The sequence below is a fragment of the Coloeus monedula genome (genome assembly GCF_965178545.1).
Source record: "Coloeus monedula genome assembly, chromosome: 27".
Taxonomy (NCBI): domain Eukaryota; kingdom Metazoa; phylum Chordata; class Aves; order Passeriformes; family Corvidae; genus Coloeus; species Coloeus monedula.
Genome location: NC_138807.1, coordinates 3,887,314 through 3,899,646, shown reverse-complemented (window position 1 = coordinate 3,899,646; position 12,333 = coordinate 3,887,314). Strand labels below are relative to the sequence as shown.

The window sequence follows — 12,333 nt, the reverse complement described above, 5'->3', positions numbered from 1 at the left end:
GAGTCGTGCGTAGCTCTGTCAGCTGCTGACGTTTATTGCACAGGATGGGCTGAATGGGAAGGTGGACGCTTGGAGTGGGGCCCTGTCCCTCCGGCTGCTCGGCCGCAGGGTGCCGGGGCTGGCACGGGCCCCGCGCTCGTGGTACATTCAATGTGGAAGGCTCCAGAGTGCGAGGCAGCGAGGCACACGTGCACACACACACACACCTGCACACGCACCCACACACGCATGCACACGCAACACACACACAGGCACCTGGTACACTCGGTGGGTGCCTTCCCCAGCCCCAGGGCTCGGGCTCCAGCGCCTGCCTCCGTCCTAGCGCTGCCTACGGGGACACGGGGCCGTGCTCACCCCCAGCCCCGGAGTGGGGGAACAGTGTGTTCGTGGGTGCTTACAAGCCTCAGGGCGACCATCCCTCAGACCCCTCCCAACTTACCTCCAGTCCTGGACCGTCACCCCTCGCCTTGGGTCTGTGGGAGGGGCGCAGGGACACGCGCGGCGCCGGGGCTGCGCCGACAGCCCCGGGGAGGTGTCCTGCGGGTCACACACAGGGATGTGTTCAGGTCATAGATTATCATACACAGAGTTGGTCATGGCGAGGATGCAGCTGTGGCTTCTATGGGCAGCCGGGGAGGCCAGGGGGGCAGCGGGGCTTCGCCGCGGGGAGTGGGCGACAGGGTCAGACTTTGGTCGGAGACGACACACCCGGGGGCTCAGCCCAGTGACCCCGCGGTGGCGGGGGGGAAGAGGGGCACAGCAGCCCCAGGCCCACCCTCGCAGCTGCCCCGCTCTGCAGCGGGTGGCAGGAGGGACCGGGAAGCGGGGCTGGCGCCGTGGCGGGGAGCGGCAGCCGGCGGTGCGGCCGTGGCCCTCACCCGGCGGCGCAGGGCGGACGCGAGGTGAGCTGGGCCTCCCCGCCGCCGCCCCTCCGGCGCGCGTGTCCCCGTGCCTGGCGCGGAGGTCACAAGTTGGAAGACAGCCTGGACTTGGCCGGGTCCGTGTCGGGCGTGCTGGACGCCGAATCCTTGCGGGCCGCCGCCGAGTCCTGCGGCAGGGTGGGCGGCGGTGTCAGCCCCGAGCCCGTGGGCGCCGGGTGGGCCGTGGCCCCCCGTGAGGGTGCCTGGCCGCGCAGCCCGGCCGGAGGGCCAGGGCCCGGCGAGGCGGCGGCCGGGCCCCCACCGATGGAGGTGCTGGACTCGCGGGCAGAGGCCGGGGGGCTCTGGGTGCTGCCGGCCGCCAGCCCGTGGGGCAGCGAGGGCTGCGAGGCCGAGAGGGGCCGCGAATCCTGGCTGAGGCTGCTGGTGTGCAGCGCCTGTGTGCTCTTGTGGGCGGCCAGGCGCTGGGGCGAGCTGGGCGCTGGCTGCTGGCTGAGGGACAGCTGGGAGCCCAGCGGCCCTGGGGCACCTCCGTAGGCGAACGTCCGGCTGGCCAGCGGGCTTTGGGATGGCGGGCTGGCCGCGGCCGCGGCGAAGGCGCTGGTGGAGGCGGGCAGGGCCGTGGGCTGCGCCGGGTCCTGCGAGGGCGAGGGGTTGGCGTGGGGCACAGGGGGCTGCGGCTGCGGCGGGGGGCTCTGCTGCAGCAGGACGGGGGACACGGCGAAGGGGCTGGGCACGGCCTGGGCGTACTGCAAGCGGCGCATCATGCGGGGCGAGCCCAGCGCCATGGAGCCCACCAGCGGGCTGGCCATCTGCGGGCAGAAGCTCATGGCGACGGCTTGCTGGAGGGTGGCAATGGCAGAGGTGACCTGGGGCTGGACGGGGCTGTACATGGCCGTGTGCTGCTGTAGCTCCGCCTGCTGCACCATCTCCCGGTCGTACTTGACGATCTCCTGGATGATCTCATTCTCCTGATTGTTGAAGACACCTGAGTTGAGGTCGTGCTGCACTTTGTGGAGCAGGATGGAGTTCTTCTTCCCTGTAGAGAGAAGGCCGGGAGAGGAAGCACTGTGAGATCCTGTACTGGGGCTATGCTGGGCTCCCATGCCAACCACAGCTGCCTCCTTCGCCAAGACACCCTCTCTCCCCCTCCAGGCCCCACTCTGTGTCCTACCGATGCGGTCGAGACGGTCGATGGCCACAGTCTCAAAGGCCCGTCTCATCATGGGGTACTCCTCCAGCACCTCGTTGAAGTTGTCCACTGAGAGTGAGTAGAGGCGGCAGTAGGTATCCGCACGGACACTGGCCGTGCGCCGGCCACGGGTCAGCAAGCAGATCTCTGGGGGAAAAACGCCAGGGCCAAGGTGAGAACACCACCGTCATGGACAGAACAGGGCAGGCCGAGAGCAGGGTGTGAGAACCACAGGTCTCCCAGTGCCTCTCACAGACCCCGGGAGGGGACCCAGGTTCAGTCCTGCCAGTGCTCACCCCCAAAGTAGGAACCATCAGAGAGTTTCATCTCCTTGTTGCCCTTGGTGAGGATGCTGACCACCCCATGCTGGATGAAGTACATCTTCTTGCCGATGGTGCCCTCCCGGATTATGTAGTCACCCGGCTGGAACACCTCAAACTTCAGCTTGGTGAGCATCGCCGTGACGAAGTTGGGGTCAGCGTTGGCAAACAGCGGCATCGAGGCCACCAGCTTGCGGCAGTTGAAGTTCACGATTTCCTGTGGGGAAGTGGGTGAGCCCAGGAAGCTGGGACATGCTTCCCCAGGGACATGCTCCCCAGCCCGGACAGTCTTAGGGACACTCTGGCACACAGATTGTGCCTGGACACGCTCCCATGCAGAGCTGCAAAGCTGCAGCAAGATGTGTTTGACCCCAAGCATGTGCATGGCAAGAGCTGGTGGTACCCACAGCAGGGAGCAGGGGATCCCTTCCCTTGTCAAGGGGGGCAATTCCCATCCTCACAGCAGCATCCTCCTCCCAGCTCTCCAGCCCTCACCTCACGCAGGGGCTCGTTGAGCTCCCCCAGGATGCTGTCCTCATCAAACATCTTGCCCTGGTAGCGATGCTCATAGTAGTCATGGATCTTCTGGCGGAAGTCAGCGGGCAGCTTGTGGAAGGACATGTACTGCTCCACCTGCTTGTACTGTGGGGAGACGTGGTGTCAGCTGGGACCCTCCACCCACATCCCCACTCCATGGGGCTGGTCCCACTCCATCGCCCCACCCCTGCTCCTGACCAGGAACCCCCACCCCACCTGGCTGCAGCTCCAGGAGGGGACAAAGCTGTGGGCCCTATCCAGCCCAGTCCTACCTTCTCCTGGTACTGGCGCCGGGAGGAGTCCAGTGACTGGATGAGGGCGGTGGCGTGGCCGATGAACATGGCGTAGCAGGTGGCCCCCACGATCATGCTCAGCATGGTCAGCCAGATGTCTGTCATGCTCTCGGGCGCCTGCTTCCCGTAGCCGATGCAGAGCATGTGGCTCATGGACTTGAAGAGGGCGAAGGAGTACAGCTCACTCCAGGAGTCATTCTGCAGTGACAGGGGCAACAGCTCATGCACACGTGTGTGAGTTTGTGTGAGCATCACTCGAGGGCCCAGCGCCCTGGCTCACACCTGGCCACAGTCCCAGTTCTCTCCCAGCAATAGGAATTTGTTGAAAAGCAAACTTTTCAAACTCCCCTGGCAAAGTAGGCAGGGAAGGAGAAGGGTGGGACAGGCAGGGGAGGAAGAGGAGGAAGCCAGGAGGAACAGAGCACAGATGGAAATTTGATGGAAGAGGATGAGACAGACAGGGGAAAAGGGCCATTTGCAGGAGGCTGCAGGGCTGAGAGGGAGCAATTAGAAACAGGGGCCATTATTTATTAATAGCAGCTTTGTGGCTAATGAGCAGGAGAAGACGGCAGGGGATGGGGCCAAGAGCCCCATGTCAGCATATTCCTCCCACCCAGATCAATCCACTGCTCCAGGTCCTGTGAGACCTCACCAGGGCTGCGGCAGCATCCGGTGCCTGGTGCTCTGTGCACCGTGGGGCATCACAGCCCTGGCCCACGGAGGATGGCATCTCCTGGGGCTGGAGAATGGAGGACGGATGCCCCGGGCAGCAGGCAGGAGCACGGTGTGGGGCAGAGGGAACTCACCACCATCCCGTTGATGGAGACCCAGCAGTTCTGGGGGAAATCCTGCAGCATGGGCACCAGGAACTGGAGGCAGCCATCCCAGTGGCAGAGAAGCAGCATCATCCCGATGAGGTTGATGATCCTCATCACCGCGCTGGCCAGGTCGTAGGTCATGTGGAAGATCTGCGGGTGGGTGGGATGGCAGGAGGTGAGCGTGGGGACTGTCCCCCACTGCCCAGCCCTGCTCAGGGCACCGACCTGAATGGCCTTAGATGGAAGAGGCTCCCGTGGCTGGCCTGGCTCCGGCCCCAAGGTGGCTGTGCTCCACCTGCCTATTTATAGCCGGTGGGTGCCGCCGCGCTGCCGCCCGGGAAGCACTAATGGCTGTGAGCCTTGATGAGGATTAGGGAGAGACAAATACTGTGGGCACGGAAGAGGGAGCAGGGCAGCTCCCAGGGCACTGGGTGCAGGGTACTGATCAGAGCCACACAGCAAAGCTGAGCGTGTCCCCTCCAAGCAGGGTGGACTCTGTCTCCTGCACTGGGGGGTAGGGGTCCTGCTGTCCTCCCTGGTGCCCCCCAAGCTCCTGGTAGGGCAGGGAGCCAGAGGGGAGCAAGGCAGGAAGTGCTGAGCTGAGCAGGGGGACAGGGTCCTGCTGCACTGGATTGTTGCCAGCATGTTCCAGCCATGCTGGCACCCATGGTGGGTGCTGTTTCACAGTTCAGGGATTCTCCAAACCCTCCAGGGAGGGTCACAGCCACCCACTGGACCCACACACATCCCCACAGATCTTCTCCACCCTGCCGTTTTTTCAGGGAACCACTGTGCTCACAGGGCCCCTCCAGCTCCCCTTCTCTCCAGCCATCCAGCTGCTGCCAGAGGGTCCCAGAGCAGGTCCTCACCTCCTCCCACTGGTGGATGTAGCGGATGAGCCGGGAGAGGCGGAGGAGCCGCAGGAGGCTGAGGATTTTGGTGAATCGGACGATGCGGAGGGCGCGGGCTGTTTTATAGACCTCCGAGTCTATGCCCTTCTCCACAATGAGGAAAACGTAGTCCACAGGGATGGAGGAGACAAAGTCTACCACAAACCAGGTCTTGAGGTACTTCTTCTTGATCTTCTCAGGGTCCAGGATGATTTCTGTGTTGTCCTCAATGACAATCCCTGTCCGGAAGTTCAGCACCAGGTCCATCAGGAAGAAGGTGTCAGAGACCACATTGAACACAATCCAGGGGGCCGTGGTCTCCTCCTTGAAGAAGGTGATGCCGACAGGAATGATGATCAGGTTGCCCACCATGAAGAGCAGCATCGTGAAGTCCCAGTAAAATCTGGGGAGTGAGAAGATGGAGGGGGGTGTCACCAGCGCCCCAGAGTCCCCCCACAAGCCAAGGGGACCCGGCCACCACGCCCTGCCCTAAGGGACCTGCACTGCTGGTGTTAGTGAGGTGTCAGTGTAATGCCACCTCAGCCACAGGAACCCCTTCCTTTCTCCAGAGAATACATCCTGCTCCCTGCTCTCCAAACTGCCCCCAGGATGATCCTGCAGCCAGCAGAGCCCCTGACTGGGGCAGGGAATGAGGCTGAGGGCTTCTGCTCGTCTGATTTGGCCCATGGCAGCAGGTCCTGGGGGAGGGGAGAATGATGGCACCAAGCACCGGAGGGGGACACACTCCAGCCGAGCTGCCCAGGGACATCCCGTGGCCTGGGGACCCCCAAACGACCGGCAGCGCTCAAGGTCGTGGGTGGAGTCAGTAGCCGAGAGCCTTGAGAGGAGCCCCCCTCCTTCTGCGCTCCCAGAGTGGGGACACAAGGGCAGGGGACAGTCCCCGGGGACAGCCAGGGCCACCTCGCCCCGGCGCTTCCCTGGGCCAGGCTGGGGTCGCGGTTTGGGGGGTGCCAGGGCGGGGTCTGCCCGTCGGCCCCGCAGCGCGGGCGCGGTGGAAGGAGCCGCCGCGGCTCCGGTGCAGCGGAGCACGTACGGCTGCAGCTGGCGGCGGCAGCGCCCGCAACCCCGGCCAGACGCGCGGGCGGTGGGGGGGGTGGGCGACCGCCTCCGCCCCTGGCCCTGCCTGGGCTGCGCTGCTCCTCCGCCCCTCCGCCCCTCCTGCCTCACGCCATCCTTCTCCCCTTTCTCCTCGTCCCCCTCTCGCGGGCCAGCGATGACCTTTCTGAGCATCTGCAAGGTCGCAGCAGCTCTGTCACGGCAGGATGGCGCGGAGGCCACCTCGGCCCTGCCTCCCCTGGCCGGGGGCGGGAGTGGGGGGGAATCCTCCTCAGTGCCACGTGCACAGACACGCAGGACCCTCGCCCACGCATTTCCGCTCAGCCCACCCTGGGAGCTGCAGGGTGATGGGCGGGGGGTGCCATGGCCACGCTGTGCCCCGGGCACGCTGTGCCCTGGGGTGGGGGGACGAGGAGGAGACCCCCACGCACACAGGAAGGGGTGATGGGCCAGGTCCCCCCCCCCACTGCGCAGAATAGCGCAGGACCAGAAGGAGCTGAACATCCCAGCTCCTGACCTTTCTCCAATGACACCTTCCTCATGTGAGACATTGCCATGGCAACCGTGAGTGATGTCACTGCTGCAAAACGATGACTTCACGCCAGGGCGGTCCCCAGGGTACCCTCGGCAGAGGAACCATGGTCCCCCTGCACCCCTACACCAAGCCCCAGCTGCTGGCACCAAACAGGCCCAGCTGGACCCCCGGGCTCCCACACACGGCACAACCTCCCAGGGATGCCGAAATCAGCAGAGCCACTGTGGGGCTGGATCTGTCCCTAAACCCCCTGGCAGCTCCTGCTCAGACTGACCCCGCTGCGCTGCGTGGGTCCCACAGGGGCATTAGCCGTGCAAAGCTGCGAAGAGCAAAGATTAAATAACCATGCCAGCTGGGCAAAACTCCCCTCTGGCTTCAATCCCTCTGCAGTCTGGCTGAGCCAGGGCAGAATTTGGCCTGTGGAGAAAGATAAACTGCTCCTGATCCCCCACTGCACACAACTGACCCTGTGCAATGGCCCCAGGGAGCAGCGTGCAATGCCAATGCTTTCTCCCTTGGAAGGTTCATGTGCATAGAAAAAAGACCCAATCCAGGCTACTAAAAATATCTGAAAACAAATTAATCAGGATCCTCGACACCCCTCCCTCGCTTCTGACCCAATTGTACGACAGCAATGATGACAGGAGATGCCCAAACCCCTGCGAGCGGCAGCTGCCACCTTCCCGCTCCATCACCCGCCCAATGCCTGGCACAACGGTGCTGGTCTGAGGGCCTGGGCAAGATAAGAGTAGGGTCCAAGCCCTAGTGGGGGACATGGCCCCCCAATATGCCAGGGTGGTCCCTGCTTGACTCCACTGGCAGCACTCAGGGTTCCAGGGGTTGCCAGGGATGATCCAGCCACTCCCGGCTGTGCTGATCCCATTGGACAGGCACCCGGCTGGACAGAGCTCCTTGAGACCCCCCCTCTGCCCCTGAGGTCTGAGCCCTTCGGCCCTGATGGGGCCCAGATGCAAACCAGGCTGCCTGGTGGGCAGGAACAGCACAGGATCAGTGAAAGATCGGTGTGGGATTGGGGCAGGATCGGCACTTTGCAAACTCGCACTAAATACTCATATCCTAAAAGTGAGGTTACTGTGAGAAGTGGGTTGTGGAGCCAATGGCAGAAGTTTGGCCAAGCTGCTGAGCAGTGGCGGCCAATGCACCCCAGATCCCAGCACAGCCAGTTGTGATGAATGACTGGTGCCCTCTCCCCTGGAAAAGCCTTTTACCCCAGGGATCCCTGGGGAAGGGGGAATAAAGGCTTTGCAAACTGCTCAAGGACCCGAACTTGCACAGTCCCCCAAGTCAGTCACAGCCTTTCCTCCCCATGAGCGGCGGCTTTCAGCACCTGACGCTGCAGAGGGAGGGGCCCAGCTCCCCAACACCCTCACCACAGGGAATGGGAATGCCGGGACCAGCAGCAATGCTGCCTCACACGTTGGGAGCAACAGCAGCTGGCGAGCCCAGTGCCTCTGCTCAGGAGCCATTGTGGTGGCAACATCCAGGCAGAGGGAAAGCCCCCAAAAGCATTTAACCCTGGATGAGGAAGGCTCTGGCCAAGAAACACTAGGGACATGTGCTCTGGATGCATCTTTGCCCCTGATTCATGTGCAGGAATGGCTCTCGCAACAGAAAATCAGCAGCAGCCAGAACCTCCCGCTCAGCTCCGACCCCGGTCCCAGCCCAGCTTTGTGGAAGGCTGGAGTAACCCTTGGGCAGCCCCTTGGTGGTCACAGGGTGATGGGCACTGCCACCACCTCCAAACCACCAGCTGCAGCTCCTGCAGCCCCCAAAGTGATGCCCCAGGGCTGGTGCAGAAACCCCAAAAGAAGCAATGAAGGAGTTGGCGCTGGCTTGGCTGTTCCTCCAGAGACCAGAAGGGGCAAAGCCGGTGACAACCATTGCCCAGCACCCAAAAGGAGGTGGCCCTGCTCCAGCACACACTTACAAGGTCTCTTTGATCAGATTCACAGCTCAGGATCTCACCAGCTGCCCTGATTGCTTCCTCGTCATTCAATATTTATGTAAATAGCAACTTTGGTTCCTGGAGCAAATCTGCCCTAAATTGCATGTGAACGATGGCAGCACCATGGCCGTGAGGAGCCAGGATTGCTAAATGATGCCGATTATGAAATGATGTCACAGATGCAGATGGGTAATGATTCCCTTTTAAGATGGGAAATGGGTTTTGCAGGGCAAACACGACCAGGTCACGCTCCATTATCATTACTGGATAAATGCTTTCTCGATTATTTTAAGGCAGAACAATATGGGACGGATGCACTCATGTCCCCAGCACGCACAGGCAGAGCGGGTTCCTCACGCCCGGCCTCGCGTGGGCCGATCCTGTTCCTGTGCACAGTTGTGGAGCTGGAGGATGCCATGGCTCTGCCTGCAGCTCCTCCCCACTGGGCAGGGAACTCTCCTACGCCACTTCCAGCATCAAAACACAGGCAGCCACTCTGCCCCAATGGGTTTCAAGTCTCGATAGCAGTTCCAGGAGGATGAAGCCTGTGCAGGGCAGGACAGCCAGGGTGACTCCCCAAGGTCACCCCAGCGCCCGCCTGCCCGCTGCAAGCACAGTCCAGGGAGTGATGCTGCTGCACTTTGGGGAATCCTCCAAGGCCTCAAGCCCACTGCAGGCTCACCGGAGGGAGAACCCCACTCTTGGCAGCACTGTGGGCTCTGCCAGTGGTGCCACGGCTCTGAGGAGGAGCACAAGTAGTGAGGAGGGGCCAAGTCCCCCAGCTCAGCAGCCCCCAGGGTCCACCTGGCATCACCACCTCTGCTCTGTCATGGCCGGGACAGTGGAGCCCCCTCCGCCATGGGACCGGTGGTGGCCGGGTGGTGTGGTCACTTCTCAGCCCAGCTCTGCAGCAGAACCCAGTGCCCAACCAGCGAGATGAGGAGGGGACTCCACTGGGTTCCTACAGCAGGTTCCCAGGGTGGAAGGGCTCAGAACCCTGTGCGGGAAGTCAGCCCTGAGGGGAGGCCGAGGGCCTCCAACTGCTCCTCTGAAAGATGCCAGAGCAGCCCAGCAGCAGCACATGAGGGTGAAAGCAGGAGGGGAAGGTGCTGGTCCCTGCCCTGAGCCCATGGCCACCTCCACCTGCCTCAGGGAGCCCCAGGCCATGGGGACCTGTCAGTGTCAGCAGTGAACAGAACCTGAGATCCATCTCAGGGGCATCCCCCACTCAGGCACCCAGCAAACCCTTGCTTGAGCCGCCCCAAAACTCTCACCAGTACAGCAGCACAACGACTTGGGGCTGAGCCCCTCGGCCCCCCAGCCCCTGGTCAAAGGCTGCTCCAGCCCCTTTGAGGTCCCTGGACCAGGGTCCTGCCAGTCCTGGCTCACCAGCAATGCCAGCAGGGTCTCAGCTTCCCCATCCCTGCAAGATGCCGCGCTGCCTGCCCCAGAGAGCGCAGCCATCCCTCCCGGTAGCTTTCACACGACTCGGGAAGCATTTGCCACTCTGGAGCTCGCCAGGGCTCAGGGGGTGGGAAGGAGATGGAGCTGCAGAGCGTTTCTCCCGGGTTTGTCATTCCTTGCCTGGCAGACACACAGGCTGGATCTTGGGAACTCCGGTCCTCTCAGGAGTGAGAAGAATCCCCCTCAAATCGGCTGAACCCCGGGGACAGAATTAGGCCTCCTTTGGGGGGGGGGAGCCCTCACAACGCTCTGCCAGGCAGCGGCAAAGCACGTCCCCCTGCCCAGCCCCAGCTCTGCCCAGGGAGGAGGACACCGAACCCCAGGGAGCTCCGGAGACAGAGCCAAGGCCCCGTGGGGCTTGGGAGCGCCAAGCCGGGCCGAACCTGCCGAGGGCCCGGGAAGGACAAGGGGACGAGGGGATGCCCTTGCCCAGGCACCGCGAGGGCTTCCGGCATCCCCGGAGCGGCGGCTGCTGCGCTGGGGAAGGGGATGCCTGGCTCGTCCCCTCCCGCGCCCGGCGGTGGCTCAAGGTGCCCTCGGCCCGGCCGCACCGGCGGCCCCGCTCCCCGGCCCAGCCCGATGCCCGGCCCCGCGGGATGCGGGATGCGGCCGAACCCCGCGGGTACCCCCGCACCTGAAGTCGCTGTAGGGGTGGATGATCCAGGCCCCCGCCGACTTGACGCGCTCCTGCTCCCGCTCCACCGCCTTCTGCGAGCCGAACATCCGCAGCGAGAACTTGTTGACGCCGGGCTGGAGCATCGCCCCGAACTGCCGCTGCATGAAGCTGGCCTGGCTCCCGCGGACCTCCTCGGCCGCATCTTCGCTCGCCCCCTCCTCGGCCGCCTTGGCCCCGCCGGGGGATGCGCCGCCACCGCCGCAGGAGAAGGAGACCTTGGGCTCGCGGGGCGGCTCCGGGCCGGGGCTGCGCGGCGGTTCCCCGCGACGGCACTCGCCGTTCGGGGACCCCTTCCCGCCGCGGCCCCGCGCCCGCCCCGTCGCCGTCGCCCCGCCGCGCTTGGCCGCATCGGCCACCTCCTCCTCGGCCGCTGCCTCCCCGCCCGCCGCGCCGCGGCCCGCCCGCATCCTGCCGCCGCTGCCGCCGCCGAGGCCACCGGCGGCCGAGTGGCGCCCGCCGCCGCGGCGGGGGCGGGCCGGGGCGGGCTGGGGGCGGGCGGCGGGGCTGGGCCGGGGGCCGGGCGGCTCCGCAGCTCCCCCCGCCGGCGCAGCCCTCGCCGGTGGGACCGGCTACCGGGACTGGCCACCGGGATGGGCTATCCACCTTCCGCCCCGACGGCCCCGGACTCCGGCTGCGTAGTCCCCGCTGTGGTGTGGTGCGGGGCCGGCCGCTCTCCCCTCGGGGCTCTGCCGCCGCCAGCCCATCCGCCTCGCCGCGGAGGGAGCACTGCCTACCCCCGGGCCGGGGATGGACCCCATCGCCTCGCCAGATGCGGGAGCTTTGCCCTCCCACCTCCCCAGGGACCCACCCCTCCAGCCCCCTCTGAACCGAGCTGGCGGCAGGAGGAACCCCCCGAGGTATACCCGGGGATGGAGATACCGGACCGGCGCCCCAGGACAGGGCCAGCACCCGAAGTTGGATACCGGACACCCGCCAGCGGGGCCGATGCTCTGGGAACAGGGCATCGGGACCGGCACCTCCTGCCCTCTGTCCCGGGAACGGCATCGTCCGGCTGCGGCTCCCCCGGACTGCGAGGGCTCGGGGATCGCCGGAGTGAGCCCCGAGCACCCCTGGGCAGCCGCGCACGGGGCCGGAGCCGCCCCAGCCCGAGCCCGCGGCTCTGGGCGAGACCCGTCGGGTCACGGAGCCGCGTGGGCAGCGCGGCCGCGGCGGTGGCACCATCTGGTGCCACGGGACAGAAGCGCACCCGGAGCGCGGCCGCGGCCGAGCCAGCGCCGTGACCGGGGCGGGGACCAAGAGCCGCGGACCCTGCACTGAGCCCCGCTGCAGGAGACACCCCAAAAGTCGCGCTGCGGACCACAGCGGCCGCATTCTGCAGTGTCACGCCCCGGGTTTGGCACAGCTGCCTCCAGGAGCAGCCCAGTTCTCCAAACCAGCCCCTCAGCTGCCCCCAGCCGATGGAGACACTGACTCAGGTTAACCTGAAGGCGAGGCTGGAGATGCTGGAGCCAAGAAGTAAGGCAGCAGCTCAGGGCTCACCCCGAGGCGTCGGGAAGCAGGGGCTGAGCAGGGTACCCGTGGCACCCTCTCTCTCTCTCTGGAACAGAATGGGGCACCACAGCAGGGGTGTTTGTGCCATCCCTGCCCAAGGCTCGATGTGGCAGCCCCCGGGCCTGTGGAAGAGCTGTGGCACAGCTCACCAGGGCAGCTGCAACCCAGCCGAGAG

The 12,333-nt window shown here is 65.0% G+C and overlaps 1 protein-coding gene across 1 annotated transcript; it reads right to left on the bottom strand.

Moving 5' to 3' along the window:
- Positions 1-69: 69 nt before the first annotated feature.
- HCN2 (hyperpolarization activated cyclic nucleotide gated potassium and sodium channel 2) lies at positions 70-11,068 on the bottom strand. The gene is made up of 8 exons (XM_082297719.1): positions 10,605-11,068; positions 4,908-5,331; positions 4,027-4,188; positions 3,200-3,418; positions 2,886-3,032; positions 2,367-2,607; positions 2,053-2,217; positions 70-1,917 (listed from the first exon to the last, which is right to left on the bottom strand). The coding sequence occupies exons 1-8, from the start codon at positions 11,051-11,053 to the stop codon at positions 965-967; spliced, it is 2,760 nt and encodes a 919-aa protein (XP_082153845.1). The 5' UTR covers positions 11,054-11,068; the 3' UTR covers positions 70-964.
- Positions 11,069-12,333: the final 1,265 nt, after the last annotated feature.